Below are 26,918 nucleotides of genomic sequence, written 5' to 3'. Positions count from 1 at the left end.
CCTACATATATTGGATATCCATGAATTATTCGATCATTAGCACTATCTTTGTTTTTAACTCAGGTTTTCTAATAAACTAGACTTCTTACTTTGTGAAATAGCTAGCTAGCTATAATTTTCGTAATTTTTATTGCATATAAAGCCAGTCAAAGCAACAGCAGTTACTTTTGAAACTATTTGTGGTATGAAAAACAATATTAAAGCGAGGTACATACGGTAAAGACTCGATTAAGCTTACGTCAAAGCTTCATCTCTCAGATCTGGCTTGCATTTGAGTTCTTCCCAATAGACGGTGACCAGTTATGTTTGTAAATATGATAACCACGATAAGGTCCAGTGAATTCGATTTTGTAAAGCACTTCATAGCTTAATGGGTCTTGGAACGAAGAGCTAAAGGATTGCGTGTTTCTCGGATTCTCATCATGAAAAAAGCTTCATTTTTTTCCAATCGATGGAAAACTCACTTGATACTGAATTTTCTGCAAGTAAGGGTTGGTGCAGTAATTTCATGAGACGAAATGGTCTATCTTTGCGTAGAAAAACCTCGATTTGTCAAAAGGATCCAAATGGTTATTTCCAAGCTTGTTGCATACGTGTTACACATTCGAAGACTACGTTTGCAAAATAACTACGGTTTTGATAGTATCTACATTATGGATGAGACTCCAGTCTGGTCCGACATGATTTCTTCATATACGGTCGAGAAAACTGGATCGAAAAGTGTTACCATGAAATCAACTGGTCACGAAAAAGTCGCGTAACCGTTTGTTTAACCGCTCAAGCAGGTGGGAAGAAGATGAAACCAGTTATTGTGTTCGAAGAAAGAATTCCGTGGGAAATGTGTTGTTGTATCATCACCAAATGGTTGAATGAATTCTGAATTAACGAGTCAGTTTCTCCTTTTCTAGGCACCTACTGGCATGGGATACATATTCGTGTCATATAGAAGGTTTTGCAACAACCTCTCTGAAGAATGAGAAGATAGATCCTGTTTTGATTCCAGGTGGTTGTACCCGTTATATCCAGGCACCAGATGTATCGTGGAACAAACCCTTCAATCAACATTGTGCCGAGTTCTGACGAGAACGACACAATGCAAGCGGCTTCGGAGGAGTTACTCGTCGATGAGGATGAAGAAGGTGACGAGGATGATTGTGATGTTGATATTTTGTAATTCGTTATTATTCGTTATTATTGCTTAAAGAATAAAAAACACGTTCAAATTTATTTGTCGCAAAATTATTTTCTGAAAACATTTTCAGATATTTGTTATCCAAAAAGTATATACCCCAACTGAGAATAATTTGATAAGCGCCCCCTCGAATAAACGCCGCCCTCGATTAAGCCCCCGCCCCATAAAGGTCGAAAAGTTATATAAACGCCGAGGCGCTTAATCAAGTCTTTAAGGTAATATTTTTTAACAAATACAGCTTCCTATGTTGACTCTGTTCCTTGTCAATAGAAAATTTATCATTTACCTGAATTTTAATATATTTTACATTTATTTTACCGCCGTAAAGATTACTGTAGGAAAATTTTTATTTTTATAGAAAATAAAAAAGTAGCAAATTCATTTCGACAAAAGCGGTTCAAAATATGTGTATGAATTCTTGCACCTTGACTTTTTGAGTGGTCCGTTCATTACACTCCATTGTTCGAAAAATGTGGGTATAAAGTTTATATAATCGGTTCGTAGCCCCTTTAAACAAGTTAATGGGCTACGAAAGCATATTTTAACATGGGGTCAAAAAATGCTGCCACATTTTTTTCATTACTATCTGTTTGTTCCGAACTTATTGCCCCCGGAACTTAAAAATAAGATGTTAAAGAAAAGAAAGGACTGTGCTAAACAAGAGTACATCAATTTACTTAGTTCCCAATACTTTTGTCACTTAAACTTGGTTTGTCTTTTAATGTTGTTTCTTTATTGCGTTAAAACAAAAACAAAATCAAAAAAATATATATACCATAAAAAAACTACATTTATTTAAATTTTAAATGGTGTTTTTTTACTTTTGTGAATATAAAATAAAAACTTAAAAAAAGGATAGTCACAAACATAAAAAATATGACACATGTTATAATGAACTGAAGACAACGTGAAAAGGGCTTCTTAAAACAGACGCACGCACAACTTTTTTTGTTACGCTTGAAATGCACTTATTTACTTATTTATGTAAGAGGTATTTACACCTCATAAATGCAATCTTACTTAAGAGCGCATTTTCATTAGGTCTGGAGAAAAATCGTTAACATTAATTATTGGGGGTTTCTTACTAAACAAAAATCCTATTCGTACTGTTTCTTTCTTATTTGGGTGTCTCCAATAGGGACACTGGAAAATCAGTTAAAGGCATTCTGTAGCTCACTCATTTTGGCGTCCCCGATAGAAGGACTGGTATATCGGTTAAACGCATTCATTCGCTCCTTCATTCTGGCATCTTCGATAGAAGGACTGGAGAATCGGCTAAACGCATTCTGTCGCTTATTTATTCTGGCGTCTCTGATAGAAGGACTGGAAAATAGGCTAAATGCATTCTGTCGCTCATCCATTCTGTTATCTCCGATAGAAGGACTGGAAAACCGGTTAAACGCATTCTGTTGTTCCTTCATTTTGGCGTCTACGATAAAAGGACTGGAGAATTAGCTAAACACATTTTTCGGTCCATCAATTTGGCGACACCGACGTCATATTTGCTACCGGCATATTCATGATGTTCCTATTCATCTTCATCAACATCATTACCAGTTGATGCATGCCCAAACGCAAGCAGAACTGCAATGGGTATTATTTCAAAAAATTACATTTTGGCTTTCTTTCTCGAAACCACCCTTTCAACCGAAAGGTAAATGTTGCGTGCATTTATTACTTCAATCGACCAAGATACTTTACACTTAAACAATTTGATTAAAAAATTAACCTGTTGACATCATGGAGGGTGTAATAATAGTATAGAATACTAAAATAATTAACGCAATAATGTATTAGTTAAATAGTTTGTGGAGGGTATTACTGATTAGATTTGCGAGCATTCATCTGAACACGAAAATTTGCATGAAAAATGAATAACCTGTTCCCACCAACCTCATTCTCAGGATGGTTTACAGGAATTAGCCATGGCACCGACTGATCATCGTCGCAATCTGATTGGGTATAAAAATTAGTACTTTTGTTCGACGCCGCAATATTCCCCGCGAGTTATATGGTGGGAACACAAATTAAAGTTTAAAAATGGCGAAGCAGAATTAACAAACACAATAAAGTACATTTTTAAATGCCAGAAAAAGGTGAAACATGGAAAATAACCAAAAGTAGTTGGTAATAAATGAATAAATATATATATATAGCCGAATAAATACATTCAGAATGTAGCGCACTAAAAATGGAACAAAAAAGAACTAAAATATATAGCTAGCTAGATAGATTTACAGTCAATAAAATATGCAAATATATATAATATATATAATATATATATATATATGTTAAAACTAGGTAAATGAAAATAGCAAAATTGAAAAGGAATGGGAAGGGAATAGATGATCTATTTTACACAAATAATAGACCAAACATTTATTAAAAAATGTCATACATCAGAGCTATTGATCAATGAACAGAGGGTTATCTAGCCACATGTCACGAAAGAATTAAAAAAGAATATGAAAAACAATAAAGATTGTAATTCTGAAATAAGTCCTATATATGATTTTTGTTGTGCCATCTTGGATTCACAGTTTTCGCGTAAAGCGTAAGCTACATAGCCAAAAACCATAGGAAAGGAAAAATCTCCTCTGATCAACATCAAAACACATAAGCCAGCTACAAATTAGATAGATTATTTTTTAGATAGATATATATATTCCGTTGTTGTATAAATGTTACAGGTTTTAATTTCTTTAAATATTTACAAAAATGGCTGGAGCAAAAAGAAGGCACAAGTTGCCTTATCACGAAGCCCCGTTTTTAAACAAAAGAGAGGGAGTTAAAATAATATTAAAATAGATATCAAATATAGTAAACAAATATGTTAACCATACAAAAGTTTATATACGAGGGTGTATCTAAAAATATTTATAATTGTCTATAAGTTCTGTCGTTAATAATTTCGTTTTTGTATTTTTCTTAAAAATATTAAGAGTTTCGTTTATCTTAATTGTATCAGATAAAAAAGGTATTCCAAAGGTATGATCCCCTAAGTCTAATTGAAAATGTGCTAGATTTTAATAAAATTGTTGGTACTTCATAATTATGTTTTGAAAATCTCGGATTATATTTATGTTGTATTGAACTAAATTGAGTAGTTAACAATTTTGGTGTTACGTTTCTTTTTATCTTATACATAAAAAGTAAAACTTGATGTATATTTAATTGATAGACGTTCAAAGCCCTCATTTGAAGAAATAGGTGTTGCATTGGTGCATGTCTGTTTAAACCAAAAATTATGACACATATCACGCGAACACAAATGCAACTCACGCACGAGTTTTATGTAGCCTTTATGTCTGCCAATGGTTTTAAGAATATTACGGCCGACCGAGAAATATGACATAAACGTTCAAATCTCCACATATTGTGAGGATTTTCAGTGTCAGTGGCAGGGCTATTAGTAAGTATGAGTTAAAAATTTATTTCCGTAAGAAGTGTGTTTTTTAATTTCCCCGAAAAAATGCTGTGCACGCTATAGGGAGGTGATTTTCAATGGAAATTTTCTCACGATTTTGGTTTGCCGGTTCCAGAAAAAATGTGCGACTATAAAAATAGCCATTTTGACAGTTATTATAGTCCTTGTCCAGGACTGGAAAAGTTCAGTGACCAATGTCAAATGTGATGCTGGTTTACATCATCTCTGTTCTTAATAAACGTTTCTTTCCTTTCCTCTTGGCAGCCGTATGCTTTTCACGTCTTTAGCATATGAAAAAGTGCGATTTCTAACAAACAAAGTTAGTAAATGTTCAAATTATTATTATTATTATTATTATTAAAAGACTATATTCTGGCATATCCATATACAAATATACATAGCTCTTCATCCAGAAAATTTTAAACAAGGAGATTAATAAAATTTAAAATATATGTATATATATACATTATGCTTACACTAAAAGAAATTTCTAATATATATTAAAAAAAATACTAATGATAATATTGTTAAAAGAAACGGACGAGAAAACAAAAACAAAAACAAAAACACAGAAGAGAAAGTGCGCGATTTGAGTAAGGAAAAGTCAATTAACGCATAACAACAGAATGATCCACAAAAATTTACTTAAATTTCTTTCAGTAAAAATAATTTTGTCTCTCTTTTAAATGTTATCAGCTTTTTAATCGAGCGAATGTCTTTAGGAAGTCGATTGAAAGACGTAGTTGTTACATCTTCGAAAGTGTTTTTGCGAAGTGATGTCTTTAATCGAATTTCGTCAGCATTTCGAAGAGTTCTTTTGTGAACAACAATTTCATTTTTCAAATACTTTGGCCAATTATTCTGATGAACACTTTTAAAGGCTGTGATCATCAAATGCCATTCTCGTCTTTGTTTAATAGGTAACCAACCTAAACGTGTTATATCTTCAGTATGGCTGTACTTATTCCATACAAAGCTGGCTGCACATATCATCACTTTATGCAGCTTTCGAATTTGGATGGCTGTTAATGGAATATAAACAGTGTCGTTAAAGTCTAATTTTGACAAGACTAGCATTTCAGCTAATTGTTTTCGTAACTTAAATGGTGCCATGCGTTTTAGTTTACGTAATATAGATAAGATGCCATGACAACACGATACTACACTCTGTACATGATCATTCCAACTTAGGTGTTCATCTAATTTAACACCCAATACAGACCATGTTGGAACTCTTTCAATCTGGAAGTCATCCAGTTTGATATCAGTACAATCGAGGTCGTTGAGATTGTGTCGTTTTGACATTTGTGATGTTGAAAACACCATTAACTTTGTTTTTTCCTTGTTCAGAACAAGATTGTTATTTGTAGACCATCTTTGAAGTTGACTTATATCTCCGTTTATTTGTTCCTTTGCCTTCGCAAGATTATTTAATTTTGTGGACGTAAACAAAGTGGTGTCGTCAGCATACTGTAACGTACTCGTTGTCAAATGCATTTCCAGGTCAGTGACGTATAAATTGAAAATAACAGGGCCTAATATTGACCCTTGCGGCACACCAGATGTGATGTTACAAAATTCAGAGGTCTTATCATTAATTCGCACAATTTGTTTTCTGCCACACAAGTAACTCAAAATTAGTTCAACAAACTCTTTTGAAAAACCGATTTGGTTGAGTTTCCTCATTGTAGTTTCATATTGAACAGTATCAAAGGCTTTCGAAAAGTCAGCTAATACTACAAGACTGATTTCGTTTTTACTCATTGCTTCTTTGATATCCGTTCTAAGTTTCATCAACAAAGTAGTCGAGGAGTGTCCTTTTCGGTACCCGGACATCGTTTCGGAATATAAAGATTTCTCATCGATAAAGATTATCATTTGTGTAAGGATAAGACGTTCAAATACTTTAGATAAAATAGGAAGGATGGAGATCGGTCGTAGTTCTTTTATTGATGTAGGAACATTCACTTTTGGAATAGGTGCGACTCTTGCCACTTTCCATTGACACGGGAAGCATTTTTTCTCAATGCACGTATTTATAATATGTGTTAGAACAGAAGAAATTTCATTTGCTAGTAATTTAACATATTTCACTGGTATATCATCAAACCCAGTTGATATATCGTTACGTAGTCCTTTAAGTTCTTTAAGTACCTCCTCATACTTAACATGTCTGTAGTAGTTATCTATCATCAGATAAAAAGTATTCTTCTGATAAAAGAAGCTAATCACATATAAACATAAAGTCTGATATCAGATGCTGTGACACCATCTTGGATCGTGTTTAGAGCGCGAGCCGAAACTCACGGCATCCGATATATACCTAGTAAAATATATTACAATCCCTCTTTTTCTCGAAGTTATTGTTGTTGATTTCTTGATTGTTTGTTTTATAACATGTTCACATATTTGCTTTTCAACTCAGTTCCTCTGCACGTACATAAAACGTTTTTGTTCTTCAGCTATACACATCGGTCTTTTACTATATACATCGTATCGTTCGTCTGCTATATATATATCGTTTATCATTATCGTTCTTGTTATCATTATCTTGTTATCGTTCTTATTTTTTCTCTAAGTCTTCTTCTTGCGCTTCGGATTGATGATGACGTAACGCTCTGTAGTTTTTCTTTGTCGTTTCGGGTAGGTTTTTGCACCGTTCTTGTGGTTTTTCTTTTCGTATAGATCTTCTTCTTTGTTATGGCCATCATTCGGTTTAGATTGTTGGTTCTCATCAAAATTCGCATTGCTTGAGCAGGTACAAGGGTCTGCCCTGTTTCGCGCGTTAGAAACACTCGATTGCTTACCCTTCGCAGATCTATACAGTTTCGCGTGTCCGTTTGCTCGTAGAAACGTTTTTCCTTCCTTGTTTCGAACCATGATGCTTCGTTTGTATACTTTAATGATGGTGAAGACTTCCTTTAACCAGGGCGGTGAAAGTTTGTTTTTGTTGTCGGTAAGATTTTTCAACAATACCTTTTGTCCGACTTCAAAAGTGACAGTTTTTGCCTTGCGGTTCTGGTCGGTGTTTTCCTTGGATTTCTGTTTGTGCTTTTCATCATTCTTGTTTACTTCTATAGCCAATTCACTGTTGCTTTTCACAAGTTGACTAACGTCAGGAAGATCATTCGTTAGCGGTCTACCGAACATCAGTGTTGCAGGTGGAACTTTAGTTACGGTATGAGGTGTGGTTCGGTAACTCAAAAGGAATGTGTCAAGAGTTTTACGCCAATCCTTTCCAGTGATGACAGCAGTTTGATTGTGTCGCTTCAATGTGCGGTTAAATCTCTCAACCTCACCATTAGCTTGTGGCCAGTATGGAGTTGTACGCCGGTGTTTTATACCATGTTGTTGAAGGTATCGGCTGAATTTGAAGGACGTGAATTGTGAACCGTTGTCAGTTACAATTGTTTTTGGATAACCAAAAATACTAAAGGTTCGCTTCATAACATTTATTATGTTTTGCACACCAGTGTTCTTGATAGAAGAAACTATTGGGTATCTGGATCTGTAATCAATCAAAACTAACAGGTTGTCACCAGAGGGATAAGGGCCTTGAATGTCCATTGCAATAGTGTTCCAAGGTTGTTTGGGAATTTCTGTTGGTTGTGACGGTTCATGCCTGGTGGTGGAGGGTGCAGTTACTTGGCAGGCATGACAGGTAAGTGTTAGATCTTCGATTTGTTTGTTCATCAGCGGCCACCAAACTTTTTCACGTAATAGTAGTTTAGTTTTGGTTGTTCCTTGATGCGTAGCATGTGCTATCTGCAACATTTTCTGTTGTAGAGTGCTTGGGATGACAATTCGTTGTCCTTTGAGTAAAATGTTATTCACAAAGGATAACTCATGCTTTGCATGTCTGTATGGATTCAAAGCAGAATCTTTTGGCCAGGCCTTCGAGTTAATGGCTTTGGTGACTTTTTGAAGAATGATGTCTTTTGCAGTTTCATCTTGTATCTCTTCGATATTGCAGCTTTTAGGTACTGCTTCTGCTGCTGTAAAGTTGATAAAGGATTCAATTGAGTCGTCAGTTTCTCCTTCACTGTCTGTACAAACAGGGTCTCTTGATAGTATGTCAGCAGCATTTTTGGCACCAGAAATGTATTTTAATTTGTAGTTATACCCTTGTATGCGAAGAAGCCATCTCTGGATCCTCGGTGGTGGAGATGTGGAAGTTGGTGACATTACGTGCAAAAGACTCTTGTGATCAGTGGTGATATCGAAGTCACGGTCATATATGAAAAAGTGAAAGTGTGTGCAGCCAAAGGCAACTGCAAGAGCTTCTCGTTCTGTTTGTGAGTATCTCTGTTCAACAGGTGTTAATGCTCTACTTCCATATGCTACCGGCTTGAAGTTTCCATCTTTCTGTTTCTGTGTAAGTATGGCACCAAGACCATACGGACTTGCATCAACAATTATGTCTGTTTCCGCCTCAGGATTGTAAAATGCCATAGTTTCAGAAGTGCAAAGTTTTTCTTTGAGTAAATCAAATGATTTCTGTTCAAGATCTGTCCATATGAATGGTGTATTTTTCTTGGTGAGTTTCCTCAGTGGAGCTGATAATGTACTGTAGTCTTTGATGAACTGACTGCAATAATTTACTAGACCAAGAAAGGATCTGACTTCTGTCGATGTTGTTGGTGTTTTGAATTTGTTGACTGCAGTGACTTTGGAAGGGTCTGGAGATATGCCATCTGTTGTGAGAGTATATCCACTAAATAAAATTTTATTCTTGCTAAACTCACATTTTTCTGGGTTGACACGCAGGCCATTCTCAGAAAGATTACGAAGAACCTTATCGAGATTGCGGTCATGCTCAGCTTGTGTTTTTCCCCAGATAAAAATATCATCAGAGATGTTCTTTGCCCCTTCACAATCAGCAATTACCATTTCAATATTTTTCTGAAAATGTTCAAAGGCACTTGAAATACCATATATGAGACGCTTGTATCTGAAAATTCCTTTATGGGTAATGAAGGCAGTAATGTTTCTGCTTTCTTCGGCTAACTCAATTTGATGGTAGCCTTCTCGCAGGTCAATTTTTGAGAAGACAGTGGCTCCATTTAATAATGGTAGGATTTCTTCCAGTTTTGGAATAGGATGCTTCTCTCTGATAATGGCAGTGTTTGCTCTGCGCATGTCCACACACAATCTAATTTTGCCATTTTTCTTAGGTACTGCGACAATTGGTGAAACCCACGAAGTTGGTCCATTAACTGGCTCAATGATATCTAATTTCAGCAGTCTATCGAGCTCTGCTTCAACTTTCTTTCTGGTGTGAAACGGCAGTCTCCTAGTTGGTTGCTGGATGGGGGTGACATCTGGATCAATATGGAGTTTCTGTTTGAAGTTGTTAAGTTTTCCCATTCCTTTGAATACCTTGTTGTTTTTGTTGAGGACTTGTTCTGTTGATACTGGTATGCCTTTTGACAGACTTCTGCTACCTAACTGGAATGTTCTATGGTTGATGGGTGTTGTAGCTGGTCCAATTCGTAATAGATCTAGCTGCTCAGCTGTTTTGTGACCAAGTAAATTGCCTCCTTGACCAGGTATTACGTAGAATTTTGCTAGTATTTTATGGTGATTTGCTGCAACTGTAGCTTTGAAGGTACCAGTGATTGGGAGCTTCTTAGTAGCATTGTATGGGTAGATTCGGGCATTGGATTTCTGAAGCTGGATGTTGCTGAATAAGCGTTTATAGGTTCGAAAATCGATGATATTTGTTGTGCTTCCAGAATCAATGATAGCAGTCATTTCGCTATTGTTTACTAGAACGGGGAAGTTATTTGACTTCGTAGTGTTCATCTTGCATAGGTAGATATCCTCATCTTCGTCATCAGAGTTTTCATGGTTGGTTTGATGAACTTGCTGTTTATTTTTGGTGCGGCACATTTTTGCAAAATGTCCTTTAATACCACATTTGTTACATGTTTTATCTCTTGATCTCCGACATTCATGACTTTTGTGGTTCTTCATACCACAGCGACCACATTCTGGTTTGTTGAATGATTTGGTTGGGTTGTTCCGATGTGGTGGTGCATTGTGTTTCCTATGGCTACGATGAGGTGGTCTACGCCCATGTAGTTTGTTGATTTGTTCAGAGCTTTCTTCTTCAGTGTCATGTTGTGTTTGTTTACCATTAGCTATTTCTTTGTTTTGGTGTTCTGCAGATTCAAAAAGTCGTCCAAGGTCCTGTGTTTTCTGGAGATTCAAATCAGTTTCCATAAGTAAACGTTTGCGGAATTTAATATTCGATGTTTTTGCTATGACCATGTCTCGGATTTCATTGTTAGTTTCTGATCCATATTCACAATATAAGGAAAGTTGTCGTAGACGGGTAATGAATTGATCCGTACTTTCCCCTACTTGTTGTGAGGCTTGGTGAAATTTATGCCTTTCGAAAGGTATGTTCTTTTTGACTGAAAAATGTTCATCAAATTTATGGAGGGCTTCTTCAAATGTTGTTCCAGGATCAGAGAAAGTTTCAAATATTTCCTGGCATTTAGGTCCAATCATGTGGAGTAAAATTGCCCTCTTTCTTTCATCATCCCTAACTCCACTTGCTAGTATGTAGTATTTAAGACTGGTCTGCCATTTCGTCCATCGTTGACCAACTGAAGTCGGTTCTCCATTTGGGTCAAAGGGTGGTATGGCTGGAAGTTGCAAAACGGACATGCTAGCTGCACAGAAATGCTCAGAGCGCGCGCACAAGTATAACTATCGCTTGAAATTACAAAGGACAGCCTAGCAAAGTTTCCTTTCGCACAGTAAGAGTCAACAAAATTTGTTGTTTTGATTCGAAAATTCACACGTCTTGTTTCACGCGAGATTGCTTTGTAATTATGAAATATACCTCTCCATGAGTTCTTGGAATCCTCGTCGCCAATTTGTAGTAGTTATCTATCATCAGATAAAAAGTATTCTTCTGATAAAAGAAGCTAATCACATATAAGCATAAAGTCTGATATCAGATGCTGTGACACCATCTTGGATCGTGTTTAGAGCGCGAGCCGAAACTCACGGCATCCGATATATACCTAGTAAAATATATTACAATGTCTGAGTTGAAACATTTTGGAAGTCGATGGTGGTAATGTTTGGAGTACTTCCTTTAAATCAATTTCAGATTTTGGAATTGATCCAGTAACTCGCTCAGCTGTTCCGGCAAAAAAAGTGTTTACACTATCAGCGTCAAAATGAAGAGGCTTCAAAGGAGGATGTAAAATTCGATTGATAGTGTTCCACACTTCTTTCGAGTTTTTAGAACTAAGTGCTTTTCTATAAAAGGAAACTTTAGCTTTCTTGATCTTTTTCTTAACAGAGTTTTTAAGTTGTCGAAATTCGTTCCATATCATTTGATCGTTAGTTTCATGAGCAAGTTTTCGAAGTTTATTTCGCTTCGTTTGGTCACTTTTTATGTTTAAACTTGGAGGAAAGAATACGGAAGGAGAAACAACTTCATTTCTGTATGCTTTTAATGCATTGAATTTTCTATTGTTTTTAATTTCAAAAGAATCAGTGCGTGAGGTGCTCGACCGAGTCTTTTTCGCAAAAAAATGATCAAATTCCATATTCTCCTTTAATAGGGGCTTACTTTTTTCTATTGAAATCTGACTGAAACACGCTGCAGGCACGTTATATTTGTATGGAAAGTGTGCCTAATATAAGTCGGTAAACATTGCTGTTAAAAACTTTAACAATACGTTTGGAAATAAGCGTTTAACCATGATATTAACCTATTTTTGCAGGCTTGAGTATACCACTTTGATCATAAACAATATAGATAGATATGCGCCGGACGAGTGCCGACAAAATGTGTGCTGGATTAATGTTTATTCTAACTAAAGAAATAACTTCTTATAACAGAACGTCGTTTTAAAACGAGATACAAACTTTTTCTTTTTGTTTACAAAAGTGTCAAGCATGTGCTTCTTCGCTAATTATGTTAACATAAGAACAAAAGAAATTTTACCGATTTTAATATGGCTTCTTGTTTTGATAATATTATCAAATTCTTCATCAAATTATCTATTTGTTTTTATAACCAATCATAGTTGCGAATTGTTATTTACGAATAATTTAGTTACACAACCGCCAAAATTTCAAATTAAGTTTCTATACAGACACCTGCTAGAACCTCACGCAGTGTTTCAATAGAATTAAAAGAGTTGTTTCTCCTTTCGTATTCTTTCCTCCAAGGTTTAAAGTATGAATCCATGGAGATGGTGATCTTGTTATTTTTGTTCTTCTTAACGGGGCATGTCTATCAATGCAATCTTGCATGAACTTTGAAGTATCTCCACTTTTTCTTCTGGATCATCTATAGCGTATATAACTGATGTCGGTAGGTTCGAGAAATCCGACACAAAAGATTCCCTATCAAACTGCCTTTCATCTCTTATCATTTTATATCGAGGTTTAAACTTATCGTATTTAATGTTGATGATAGCGTAAGGTCCATCATGGTCACTAATAGTTTCGCATGGTAATACATCAGTATGTGCAATTTTGGTATTATTGTTAATTATCATATGATCGATCAATGTTGCGCTTAAAGGAGTCGTCCTGGTTGGCTTTGATACTATCTGTTTAAGGTTGAATGCAGATAAAATATTGTTGTACTGTCTTACTTGGCAACATTCTGGTTTGAGAAGATTTATGTTTATGTCCCCTGTTATAAGTAGCAGGCCATCCCATGTTGTTTGGATATAAGTTATCAAATCTTCAAATTTAGTTAACCAGTCAGAAAAGGAGATGATTCTTTCCGAGCGGTATATGACCCCAAGAAGTAGTTTACTATGCTTGTTTCGGCCATCTACCTCGATCCATATATGCTCTAAATTTTCGTACATATCATTAATATCCTTTCGAATGCGATATTTGATCAAACTGTTCACATAAATTCCAACACCCCCTTCTCGAATTTGGTCTCTATTCACATATTCCATTGAGTAACCAGGTATACGGACGTATTCCAATAAATTAGCTTTATTTTTTAGCCATGTTTCGGATAAGCAAACAATGTCGAATGGGTGGTCATCCAATAATACCAGTAAATCGTTAAAATTAGATGTCATCGATTGTGTGTTTATGTGCAGTACTCTCAATTTTTGATAATGTTCATGCAATGCGTGTTGATGACTGCTGTATGTTGCACCTGAAATAGTTGATGAAATAGTTGAATTCAAATCATTCTCTCGCGCAAACGGCATTAATAAGTGTGTACAGTCAGTACATGTCCACTTTACCGGAATACAATTCATTATGGAATGTGTCAAGTTGGTATCGGCACATTTTGCATGAGTTCGATTAAAACACATTTCACAGGCGAGCTGCTTTTGATTTCGTCTGATAGTTGCTCTACATTTAATGCACTTAGTTGCTTGGGGTTTGGGCCCTGGGTTGGTTTCCACGTTGCCACTTTGCAAAATAATATTAAATGTAGCACACGTATTGTTATAATAGGAGACTCTTGCTTTACCTCTTTTAATAACGTAACTATAGCTTCTGTCACCTTTTACAATCGTTCCATTTATTTCAATGGTCTCAATGCTATCGTTAAAATCAATACATAAAGTAATTAGTGATGTTATTAATATTACGGCATAAGACATTGTGGTTACCATGGTGATATAGAGTGTTGATAAGAAGTTTTGCAAATTGTTGCAATTTACCGGGACGTGTAATACCCAAAAACGTTTAAATTTTCTGCATATAAACCAACTAATCCAAAATAATCTTTGTATAAGCAATAAAATTACTTCGGAATGTATAAGAGTCGCAATTTTCGTCGATAGCCACAAATAGAGTACGATTTCCTTAAAATCTCTTATATGGCATACATTCTTAACTCTTAAACTCAGGGACCTAGAAATAGTGTGAGTTTTTTTATCTGGGCTCTCTCTTTTTCTCTCTTGGATCAATTTCCTTGACTATCATTCTGAAATTTGACAGTACTGTGCTGTTGGTTAACATGGACAAACTTAATTCTTTGGCACATAGTTAGGTAGTTAAAGCAGATGTTTTCGCACGAAATAATAATTTTCCCAAAAAATACTTTGCGTCCTTTGATTGACTCGCCACAAACCACCTCTATCACGGATGTTAACAAATTTTTGTGTGTCATCTACATCAATCTTGCAATATTTCAATACAAGAGCATACTGTTTGTTTATATCTGATTGCTGTTTACCAAAGCAGAATTTTGTGTGCAGTTTATGAACAATATAACCAGAAAGATACCGAAAACTTTAAACTCTTTTTCTGGAAGTTCGGTTGTTTTTATTTTGGGTGAAAAATCAAACGGCGACGATAAGTCTGTTCCAGACGATGCCTTGAAACTGCGATGGGATGCAAATTTTGATTACATAACATAGTCATAAGAAGAGAAGAAAATAATTTTTGCCATTATTAGCGAATGTTTTTTTTTGCAAAAATTTCTCAATTTATAGGGGGGGCTTTCTTCGGGATTTACGGCACAAGCACTGTTCAAGCTCAACTCCGGCAATTCAGTGCACCTTTGATGAGAAATACCAAGTCGTTGGGACGAGGTTGCAAATTTTACTATGTTACGCAACAAACGGTATGCGATTGAAACCCATCCTCGTGCCTAATGTTTTCTGAGCGATAAGGATTATACAAACTCTTTTAAGAAAATGAATCTGGGAATGATGTTGGACCAAAATCAACTGCCGTCGCTTTTCAATAGGCAAAAGTAAATAAAAGCGAACCATGCGAAACGCGTGTGCACTTCTTTTTTGCTGCAAGACTGAGGAAACGAACTTTTGGTCCTATTCTTTCTTACACTGTTTCCAACTTTCCCCCATACGAGTGTTTTTTAATGATTTTCAGTAAATTGTTAGCGTCTGTACCTTGATTTTAGCTAGCTAAACTCAAGTTCCTAGCTAAACGTAAGTATATGCTACCTCAGCTAACGCTAGCTATCTGACCACCTTGGCTAATCTTTCACTTAGTTTGAAAGAGGCCTATGTTTGACTAATCGTCTTGTTTTGCTAGTAGGTTTGTCAATTATATAGAGCTGCAACTAACATGTAGCAGTGTAAAGTTTTTAGTTCACAAGATCTGAAGTACAGGTCGGTCCGAAAAAGTTATTTTTGCCCACATGCTAAACATGGAATTTGCTATGATTGCTACTGCGATTGGTTAGTTTGTTTTGGTATATTGAAAAAAGTAAGTAAACGGAGTTGAATGAAATATGTTGGAAGAAGCAAAAATGTGATGGATGAAAGTTTGATCGTGATCAAACTTTTCATCCAACATTTACAGCTTCATCCAACACATTTTTTGTGTTGGATGTGTTTGACCACTTTTCCATCCAACATTATGCGTAAATGATGTCATTCTATTGCAATCGAATGCACTTCGAATGTTAAAACGTTTGAATTTTGAATATTGTGCAAAATAAGCAGACTATTTATTACGTCAATATCACAGTACAGAGATGCGTGGCTCAGACGAAGCCAAGATGAGCAATAGTTCAGACATTTTTGTTAAAGGGAAAGCGTTTAAGAAATACAAGAACATTTTGCGCCTTTTTATCCATTCTCTGGTTTTCCCATAACAAGTCCTCTTTTCCTCAAAATCTAATAGTTCTGATAAAACAGTAGGGAACATCTTCTGTATGCCCTATGCTATCTGATTTTTTTTTGAAAGAAAGAATGAATGGACATGTTTTTATAGAAAGAGAGAATGATTTGACATACATTTTTGTTAGATGAAATGTTGTATGATCGTTTGACCGGTGCAAAATTTTCACATCCAACATCCATCCAACAAATGTCCAACACAATGATAAAATGTTGGAAGAAATTTTGGACATGTTTGACCTAAGCTTTAGTCTCATGGCATAAAAATTTAGTATTTTATTGGAAGTAACCCTAACTTTAGACAGGATACCCCTCTCTCTTTATTGTCAACTTCAAGATTTTTTGCAAAAAAATTATTTCTCTTTCTTCATGGTCAGGGACTTCTTAATTCATAACAGTTTATATACTACCAGACTAAGTCTTTTAATGTTTTTCCATAACCTCAGGGTAGTACATTAACAGTTAAAGGGCATCATAAATTGAATTGGCTAACTATACAGTAACAGCCACATGTATTTGTTATAATGATGCTGAAGCAATGCAGTATTAGCAAAGTTGTATCAGTTTGAACAATGAATGTCTTTCTTGCGCAGTGGTAGCCAGGAGACCCAGCATAATTTTTCTTACCACCAGGAAATCAAAATAATTAAGGTGGAAAAATTTTCGCTTGGTCTCAAACGATTTTTCTGTGGTCAGACTTCTCACAACACGTTTTGATTGGTTAATTCTATTGTACTTTGCCCATGTGGTCAATATCGGAAAATATTTTGTTTTAACAAGAATGACTTCACTCACCTGAACAAGTCTATATAATACCTGTATACGTCTGTCTGTCTATCTTTCACGCAAAATGGTAGCTTAGCTGCGCAATAGCGAGAAGCACACAATGCGGTATAAAGAGGACATGCGAACCCGTGGATTTTCCATTGGCTAACAACTAGTATAATTAATTGTTGTATTATTTAAGAGGGTAACATGGTTCTCATTGGTTGATTGTAATTCAGAGTTTGCTGTGAGGGGAATTTGAATTTTAGGGTTTGGTGTGACCTTTGTTTATGTGTGAGCTTTTGTTTGAGAGAAACTGAATTAGATATTCTTGAAGAAAGCTAAGGTAACTAGGCTAGCGCAGTTGTTTCTTGTTCTTGTTTTGTTTTTTATTGAAGCAGTGCATGCTATGGAACTATAGATGTTAGAAAAATGTAGAAGTTTAAACAAAAAATATCTACTGTATATAATAAGCCATATAACCGCCCAATTTATTGGCATTACTATACAGTGGAACTACCCAAAATCACCCAGAACCAGCCAAATTCGCCCAAAATTACACAAAATCAGCCAGAAAGAACCAGAACCAGCCATAATTAGTGGAGCCATCTGAAGTGGAGCAATAACTGCTGGTCACAGCACGCATGGTTGATTTCCTGGATCGTTTTCACTGTCTCATTTTATCTTGTCGTCTTTTTACTGCTACTGTGTATCTAGACCGGGGTTCGATTCCTCTTGACGGCGATTCAACATGGGCGAGTGAATGTTACCATAGCCCCGGGTTAACCCAAGCCATGTGAGGGAAATTGGGAAGATGGCACACTGTGTGGGCCGTTGGATGTTGCCGGGAGTTGTCTAGTAGAGCGCGGGCTCCAATTGGGTCTGCGTAGCTCAAAATGAGCATTAAATACTCTAGGACTCTCCATCTACGCCATGGCCCCTTCTGGAAATAATAGACAGGGTATATCCCTCGATATTTGTGAGGCTAGCCATGTAAAATATGCACATCTATCTATCTACTAGCTAACTATTGTTCCTGTAGAAATTTAAGGCTTAAATTGCGTGAAATAGCTTTTGGAGTTTTCAAGCTCCTTGTAGTTATGGAGAATCATCTGCAGAGTGCAACTTTTTGAAAACACTTAGTGTACCCGTCAGTTTGTAAATTAATGAACATTGATGTACTAATGCATCCACGTATACCTTGTTCTGTTTTTCTGTATATTATTTGTTCTATATTATTCCTTGACATTCGTTCTTTATTGTCATGCCCCGAAAATGGAGGCTGACACAAAAGAAGAATGGAAAAAAATCTTTTTAAAGAAGCTCAGGTTTTTTTGGGTGAAGGTCAGGGTTGCCCTGAAGTCCTTATTTAACGTGTATCCATCAGCATTGCCAAGTTCGAGCAGAGCGCAAGTCTAAAAGATAAACAAGTCCAATGATTCTGTCTGGTTCTCAATTTTCTAGGTAATTCTGCTTTGTTATGGGTGGTTATAAGTGATTTTGGCTGATTCTGGGTGATTTTGGGTAGTTCCATAGTTTAGTACTGCCTAATTTATACTGTATGTACCATTATAATTATTCTGTATCAGCTAACTATCCTGTTACAGGTTACAGTTTTCCCTGACTGATTATAGTATTTGTGGACATTCATGGAGACTCTATATCTTTATCTCTTAAATCGAAAACAATTTTCTTTTTTAAGCATGGTGTAACTCTCCTATTCTTAAATTCAATACACAAGGTTAATTGACAACATGGTATACCACAATTGGAGTAGCATTTTGGGTAGTGTTTCGGGTAGCTAATATTAATATTAAAAGCGTATATTATTGTGAAAGTATACATTAATATTCAATTTTGCTCCAATACAACTGCTCTTCTTAGCTCGCTTTCAACATACTGAATTTATGGTGCCAATTTTTAAAAATAAAGTTTCACTTTTACCTTTGGTTTACAATGCATCGCCATATAAAATTTATAAGACTGATTGATGCCTTTACAAAACTGAGCCACTGTGTGAAGTTGATCACTTAGAATATGCACAATGTTTTACAGCAGGGTTCCTAAAGGATGGTTGTCACATGTATGTAATGCAACCAACTGTATGCGGTATAGTAAAACTCTTGCACAGTTTTAGCCTCGTTTCTGTGTTATTTGGTCATTGTAAAGACAACTTTATAAGGAAAAAATTGTCATAAGAACCTTTCCAAGTTATTTCTTTCTAAAATAATTGCTAACATGTTATTTGGTTGTTGACAAGAGAACATTAAAAACCAGAAGGTTTGCTGTGAAAAACTTTTATGGGAGAAGCCTTTTTTCAAATTATTTTCGTGTAAATTTTTTGCTAATAGAAACCAATCAGTTCCAATTTAATAAGACGGTCAGCGGCAAAGAAAAGCACATAATTATCTGGTCTGTATCTTGTCTGTAATCTACCACCCCAAGCACTACCCCAAGTGGGGTACCTCTAGTTTCTAATTATATAACCCTAATGAATAACCTTAAATTTGATAAAGCCCATAATTTTGTCTCCAGCAATCACGTAAGGTGCTAAAAATCTAAAATAGTCGGGTTACTCAGTTTTTTTGGCACTCAAAAAATCAAGATTATTGCAGATATTCACAATAATGAATGAATCATACTCAAACTTTGTCACTACTTTTGAGACAAATGGAGAATACCAAATTTAATGCCATGGCATTTATGAATTTTTAAAGTGAAAAAGATCTATGTATTTGTAAATATATAGTCAAAAGGTTTATTTTGAGATGATTTAGTAATAGCAAGCCTGGTCAGGAATGACATGCGATCAAATTAAATAGTGTTTTTGTTAAGAGTATTATATCTAAAGTTTAATTTTCTTTGTAAATTGTGATATTTGGCTATCCTTTAAGTTTAAACGAAATCAGAAACTCGAATAGCTTTATTTAAAGTTTGTTTGATGATTAACTTTTCATTAGGTACCTGTAAAAATTGAAAAAAATGCCTTCAACGATATGGTAGCACCTTAGAGTTAGAATTTCTCAACTTTTTTTTTCATGAATGTAACTTCTATGCTAAGTTTTCATTAAGTTTTAGAAAAAATAAAATATTAAAGTGTTATTTTGGTGGGTCAAAACAGGGAAAATTTATTTCTTCATAACATCTTTGATCTTGCCCTGAGTATGAGTCACAAATTTAATTTTCTTTTAAACACCCACACTCTGTATTATAATTTGAGACTTTTTCACCATGTACAATATTATTAGCAACCTTTATAAATTATTCTGCATTTTTTTAAATACTGTAAAGTTATATTGTTATTTGTACTTTTTCTTTTCTGCTTTTCTGCTTTTTTAATATTTATTTTTCTGTTATCATCGTTTTTATTTGTACGTTTAGAAGCTATGCTTCACATTTATCAATACAAATTTTTAACTTACTTTCATTTTATACCAAAAATGTTTCGACTCATTAATTATTAACAAGGTCCAATGCCACACTTTTGCACAGGTACCAAAAGAAATGTTTAAGCCTTTTTTTCTCACAACAAGAAATTTGGTCGATACATTGCCTGTTTGCGTTGGTAACTCCTCTTTTGTTAAAAACTAGCGAAACATTTTTTTTTGAAACAGTTACACGTCTGGCTACAAATTCCTGTTTTTTTTATTTCAAAATTTGAATAATTATTGAGTTATTGAGAATTGATTCATCAAACGAGGTAAATTCGTGGTTTTATGTAGTATTTTAGACAAAATGCATTATACCTTGAGAATATTGTAGAGCTGAATAAAAGCAATACAACAATGTATTTTTAAATAAAAAAATTGATGGAGTTACCAAAGCTTTAACAAGGGAGGGCATTTTTTTGTTTGGAAATTTTTTTCTTTATTTCAATTTTTTTTCACGAGTTTATTTTCTTATATATACTTGTAGGGAATTTATCAATGTTTTCTAATATATAAAAATGTTTTTAAAAAAGGGGCATGTTAAGGAGATATTTTGAACATGTGTCAAAGTGGTCTACTGTATCGCTAAGCTGTTTTTGATTATCATATAAAATTAATCTAATGTAATCCAATGGATCCACTAGTATGATCTTCCAATGTTGGTGGTTGTTTTAAAACTGGGCAGTCTTCTTTGACTTGTGTGGAGCCCAACTACAGCCTGGAAATGCGGTTAAATAGACTTTTTAAAAAGGTTTTTAGGTCATACGCAATTTTAACCTTTTTTTGGTAGAATGATTCGCAAAGACAGCATTTGCATTCCATTTGCAAATTGCGAATATTGACCTGCTAATTTGTTAAATTTTAATTTATTGAAGGCTTTTATATATCTTTTTTGAGTCTCCTCTTGCCAGGGAATTCTTACTTAATTCAAAAAAGTTATCCGCGTTCAAATCTTTATACGCATTCATTATTTTAAACAAATTAATTATTCCATACTGTACTTAAAGGGACTATAATGCCATTCTATCTAAACCATTATATATGTTGCCAGAAATAGCCTTTGTCTAGTTTTTTTTCACTTTTCAATCGCATCTTTTATATTGTTGCCAGATTTCTTTAGTTATGATAATTTAATTTTACCTTAACACACATTCTTTACGTGTATTACGATTTCACATCCTCTTACTCAATGCAAATAAAATTTTCTTTAACTAAAAATGCCCAGATTATGTTGACCTCCAACATCCTATATTTCTCAGTTTCATAATTGTTTCTTCTGTCCAATTAGTATTCTACTAGTCGTTTAAGGCAGTGGAAAATTCACTAAGGCAGGGGTACAATGAAAAAGATTTGTTGTGCTTATTATTGTTGTCGTTTATTTGTTTTTCTCTTTATTTTCTTTCATTATTTAGTTGATTAGTCTATTCATATCTATTATTATAATACCCTTGGCGATGATTTAATATGGGCGAGTAATTGTTAAAATAGCCCCCAGGTTAACCACAGCCATGTGAGGGAAATCGTGGAGATGGCACAATGTGTGGGTCGTTGGATGTGGCAGAGAGTTGTCTGGCAAAATGAGGACCCTAATTGGGTTTGCATAGCTGAAAATGAGCAGTAAATACTCAAGGACTCCTCGTCTAAGTCCTAGCCCCTCATATAATAAACATGTTTCCCTTTATATTTGTGAAGCCAGCCATGTAAAATATACACATCTATATCATTTACCCGTATATGTCTGTCTGTCATGCAAAAATGGTACTGGAAAAAAATTGTCACTGGTCATAGTTCTTCAAGAAGGCCCTCACATTTTTCTAGCTATTCTGCAGTGTGGTTGAGTTCTATTACATTGAGTTAGTGGGGGCTTACTCTCCATTTTCTTCCATCGACCCACATTTTTACTGTGCCATAATTAAAATTTACATTTATAGGAAAGAGAGTTTGGTACAGTGTTTATAATAATTAGGAATATTATCGTGTATAAGAATATACGACTATTATATAATCCCAAATTTCCTAAATAAGTTCAACAAACCATCTCCTTTATTTGACCATATTTACCAAACACTATAAATTAATAAAAAAAATCACCGCTAGCTATTTTAAAACAATTTTTAACTGACCTTGATTGTACAGTCTGTCACGTATACCTGACACTCATATATTTCATTTTATTTCTAGGATATCAATATGAAAAAGATAATTATCAGGACTATAGGGCATCAATCAGTATGTAAATGTTGGCAAAACTGCATTTTTTAAACAGTTTTATCAACTTACCAATACTCTTCGGCTGGCAGACTGCGAAGTTGCAATTTCTGTTTATGTGTAGGCGTCCTAAACAGTTTAAAATGTGCTAGTCCGACTTTCTAACATGTTTTAGTGACGGAATTTTCCATATAAGGTACCAGGAAGTGTCAACGCTTAGCACAGCTTAAGACTTCGGATTAAGCCCACTGTTAATATAGTTTGTATCGACACCTGCTTAACATAAATGATAGTTTTTTTATTGAGTTCATATTATGAGTTATAGTTTAATAAAACAACACCAATTTCTGATAATTCTGTGGTATTGAGTTGTTAAGTTGGAAAATGTTCACTGGTAAGGGTACTTCAGAAAATTTTTAACCTACATTATATGTAATCAATCCATAAATTCAACATCATATATACAGCCTCTTACGTTTTAACATATTGATGGTTCATTCAGATTTTGTAAATTTGTATTTCTGAACAATGAAGGTTTTAATACAGGAGTTCAGTTGAGTTTTTAAGTCAGTTTAGATAAGGGAGTGGTGAGGGAAGGTGAGGATTTACCATCAAGTTCTGATGTGGGAGATGGGGATAGATAGGCAAACTTTGCTTCTAACTTTAGTTGCGCTTTTTGTTTTAGAGAAAGCAAAATAAATATGTCTCTTAGCTTGAATCATGCATTGAGAACTTTGAGCCTAACAAGACAAGCACTTGTAGTGGTTTCCAGACAGTATCATAAAAATGTATGTATAGATAAAATTTAAAGTCCTGGAAAATACACCACACAAACAAAAAATTATGTTTTTTCTTTTACTATCTTCCACACAGGTGATTGACCACTACGAAAATCCACGTAATGTTGGATCAATGGATAAGAATGATAAAAACGTAGGAACTGGTTTAGTTGGTGCACCTGCTTGTGGGGATGTAATGAAATTACAGGTATGCAATTATGGTTTTAGAAAACAATTATGTCTGCAAGATCAGGACAATCAAGGAATAGTCAAGCAATTAGCATGCCTTTATTAAGAAAAAGACAGAAGGAAAAGTTAGGGAATTTGCTGAAATTTAGTAAAAGCAGGGAATAAACTTGTTCTTTTAACAATGCGACGGATGTCAAATTTTAAATTTTTTAGTATGGCAGTGAATTAGCGTGTCTGATTATTAATATGTGTAAAGGTAGTTTATTTGTTTGCAGATCTCACAAATTGCCATTCCTGACTTAAAGCTTTTTAAAAAAATGAAAAAAACACCAGAGGAAAGGGTTAAAAAAACTATACAATTTCGTACAATTTTGCACCACCGTTGAGGAGGAGAATATGAATACTACTTTAAGATCTTTTTGTACAAATAACAACACCTATATTTGATTATCGCGACTTCTAACATGAAACTCCAGAGAAAGCAAGAACATGATTAAAATTAATTTAAAATGCGATTTATGTATACACTTCCATTGGAGTTCTTTCCATTTGACAATAGTATGACCTAACATAATAGTGAGCGACAGCCTTGTAACCACTGGTAATTCTTTCCGTGTGTAGTTATGTTGTACTTTTTTGCAGATTAAAGTGGACGACGATGGTAATATTGTTGATGCAAAATTCAAAACATTTGGTTGTGGGTCAGCCATTGCTTCGAGTTCATTGGCAACAGAATGGATAAAAGGAAAACAGGTGATCAGTTTAGATGCACCAGTACCGTCTGTTTTTTTCTGAAGCCCAACTGTTCTTATTTTTAACATTCTACGTCCGTCTCTATGACGGACGCCATCGATACCACAAGAAGACTCTGCTATAAAGAGGTTTCCCTTACAAAAAGATCTTTCTAAAATAGCTTATATTGCTTCAAAAACCCTGGCAAATAAATGTCTTACGATTAGGGTTAGGGCATAAAGAATGCTTTCTCTGAGGTACTTTTTTTTTCGTTTTTGCTATCCATAAGTACAAAATCACGATGTTTACCGTCTGCATTACAAATTGTGTGCATCTTGTGTCCCTATTTTTGTCTCTGTGTTCTTTATGAACTGAGCTGGTTTTACCATCTAATATTACAGATCAATGATGCGTCCAACATTAAGAATACGGATATTGCAAAAGAGCTATGTCTTCCTCCAGTCAAACTTCACTGTTCAAGTACGGTTTTATTTTATGAACAAACTAAAAAATATATATATTTAGATTCGAGTTCTGTTTAGAACTCTCAGGACAGAAAGTTTTTATGTCTTTGAATGACATTGTCATAATGATTTATCTATTTTTAGTGCTCGCCGAAGATGCAATAAAAGCTGCATTAAATGATTACAAAACGAAGCAGGCAAAAGTGGCTGTGTAGTCCTAAATTGACTATTTTTATTTATTTCCGTCTGTGATATTGTTTATGTCATATTTTGTAAATACACTTATCTTTATTTTGTCTGCATGATATACCTGTATTATATGAGATAAATTCTTTCTCGAACAGCATGTAACGGCCAGCGTTTTATCTCTTTGCGAGCCGATGAAGGTTGACAAACTAGTCTTATTTTGTTTTCTGTTGACAATTCATCCAAACTATAATAATATTTACTAACCCTGCATGTTCTTTATCGCAGCAGAATCTCAAGATACATATCTTGATATTCGCAGTGATCACTACAATGGAACGGTTTTAAACAAATATATTGTCTTCTCAAAATATCCGATTTCTTTTATACTTTTCGATGCCCCATGCGTGATTCTATGCGTAACCCGTATTGGTTAAAAAAAAATAAAAATGCAATAACAAGTCGCACAGTCATGCCATTGACATGTTATTATTGTCTAAGTTTCTATATAGTAAGTGTTTTGTACCATCAAAGAAGTACAATTAAACATAATTTCCAAGGAAAAATCTACATTGCAATTAGTGAATTTAAATTACTTTATTAGTGCTACAGACAAAGAGTTTAATGTTTTTTTCCTTGTGAAAAAGTGTTATGTCCTTTGATTTCACTGGGTTCTTGATCCATTTCTAAACTTAGAGCACGGGACATCTTCTAAAATAGATTTGGATCCCCCTTTCCAGGTTGTTGAAATGTGAATGTTATGTGTTGCAAAGACTATCGACATTAATGATTTTCCACAGTAATTTGTTTTGTTTTCTCTTTCTGTTAGTTGTCCTTCTTCACGAAAATTTATGCAAGGGAAATTTCTCAAATTCTTTGATTTGCAAAAATAAATCCAAGGGAAATTTTTCAAATCCTGTGACTCGCGAAAATAAGTCAATGAGAAAAATAATTCACGTAAGGTAGCAGCAAATATATTTTCTTAAATTTGATATTTTGCTTTCATGTAATATATGATTTAAATTTCTTTATTTCAAGATTTTCATTTCCAATTCATCAAAATGTTAATTTCTTTAAGGTCTGTTATCTTGACGAGTGCTGCTCACAAAAGCATCAATCATGATTCAGTGTGACAGTCAACTTTTTTGAAAGCTTCAATTTCCCCGTTCCTAGTTAGAACTGCTCCGTCTTAAGACTGGACGGTCCTGTCCAGCGATGGGTCAACTGGTCAAGATTTGGGGACCTGGTTCACAGATTGGACGGCTCGTCTTAAATCCGGCCGGGTTCTCAGTTGGGCAGGATATCATCACGAACGTGCTAGTTTTAGAAAATCCTTGATTCGAATGTAGAAAAAATGTTGTTAGAATTCCTAAATTTGTCTCAAAAATTGTGCAAAATTTTCAGTTAAGTCAGAGTGTGATTTGGCTTAAGGGATTAAAAAATGGTTCCAATTAGCCAATGTTCTACTTAACCGGGTTTTCACTTATTGGAAGAATTTAAGAGAGTTTAATAAGGTAAATCCAAGGAACTGAGAAAAACGATTCCACTTAGTAAAAGTTTCACTTATCTAGGATTTCACATATCGAGCGGCAACTGCAGTCTGAAGAAAAAAATTAAGGACAATGTTGCATTGTCATGACATGTTTTACCTGAAGAAAGCAACGTTTTTCCTCGAAACATCCATTCTCTTTATATTTCTACTCCCATTTTTTTTCCACCCATACCCCTCCCAATTATTCAGGTTGTTTGCAAAGAGAATTTCTGTTTTTTGTTATGTTTTGCAGAAAACTTGTATTTGTAATGACACCCACCTGCCCGCAAGTCAGCCCGCAAGTAAAGAAGAAAGAAAAGAACTTCAACGCTACGGACCTGGTTTTATAGTCGACCAATTCATTTGAGAAGTATAAACAGTCTCGAGGAAAATCCTTCATAGCTCTACGTT

At 34.8% G+C, this 26,918-nt stretch overlaps 2 protein-coding genes across 3 annotated transcripts in view; one reads left to right on the top strand and one right to left on the bottom strand.

The window, feature by feature from the left end:
- LOC130644250 (iron-sulfur cluster assembly scaffold protein IscU-like) overlaps positions 1-25,347 on the top strand; it is a 39,736-nt gene extending 14,389 nt beyond the window's left edge. The window contains exons 2-6 of one of the 2 annotated variants that reach the window (XM_057449783.1): positions 23,311-23,414; positions 23,500-23,613; positions 24,237-24,347; positions 24,728-24,806; positions 24,935-25,347. In XM_057449783.1, coding sequence (XP_057305766.1) covers positions 23,328-23,414; positions 23,500-23,613; positions 24,237-24,347; positions 24,728-24,806; positions 24,935-25,005 — 462 coding nt within the window. In that variant the 5' untranslated portion in view covers positions 23,311-23,327 and the 3' untranslated portion in view covers positions 25,006-25,347. Of the gene's footprint in view, positions 1-23,216; positions 23,415-23,499; positions 23,614-24,236; positions 24,348-24,727; positions 24,807-24,934 lie in introns of those variants that run through there. The other variant, XM_057449782.1, reaches the window with a different exon arrangement.
- Positions 7,194-11,294, bottom strand: LOC130645904 (uncharacterized protein K02A2.6-like). The gene has a single exon (XM_057452028.1). The coding sequence runs from the start codon at positions 11,292-11,294 to the stop codon at positions 7,194-7,196; it is 4,101 nt and encodes a 1,366-aa protein (XP_057308011.1).
- Positions 25,348-26,918: the final 1,571 nt, after the last annotated feature.

This window comes from Hydractinia symbiolongicarpus, chromosome 5 (genome assembly GCF_029227915.1).
Source record: "Hydractinia symbiolongicarpus strain clone_291-10 chromosome 5, HSymV2.1, whole genome shotgun sequence".
In the NCBI taxonomy this organism is placed as follows: Eukaryota; Metazoa; Cnidaria; class Hydrozoa; order Anthoathecata; family Hydractiniidae; genus Hydractinia; species Hydractinia symbiolongicarpus.
The sequence above is the reverse complement of the archived record's forward strand: the minus strand, read 5'-3'. Positions and strand labels throughout refer to the sequence as shown.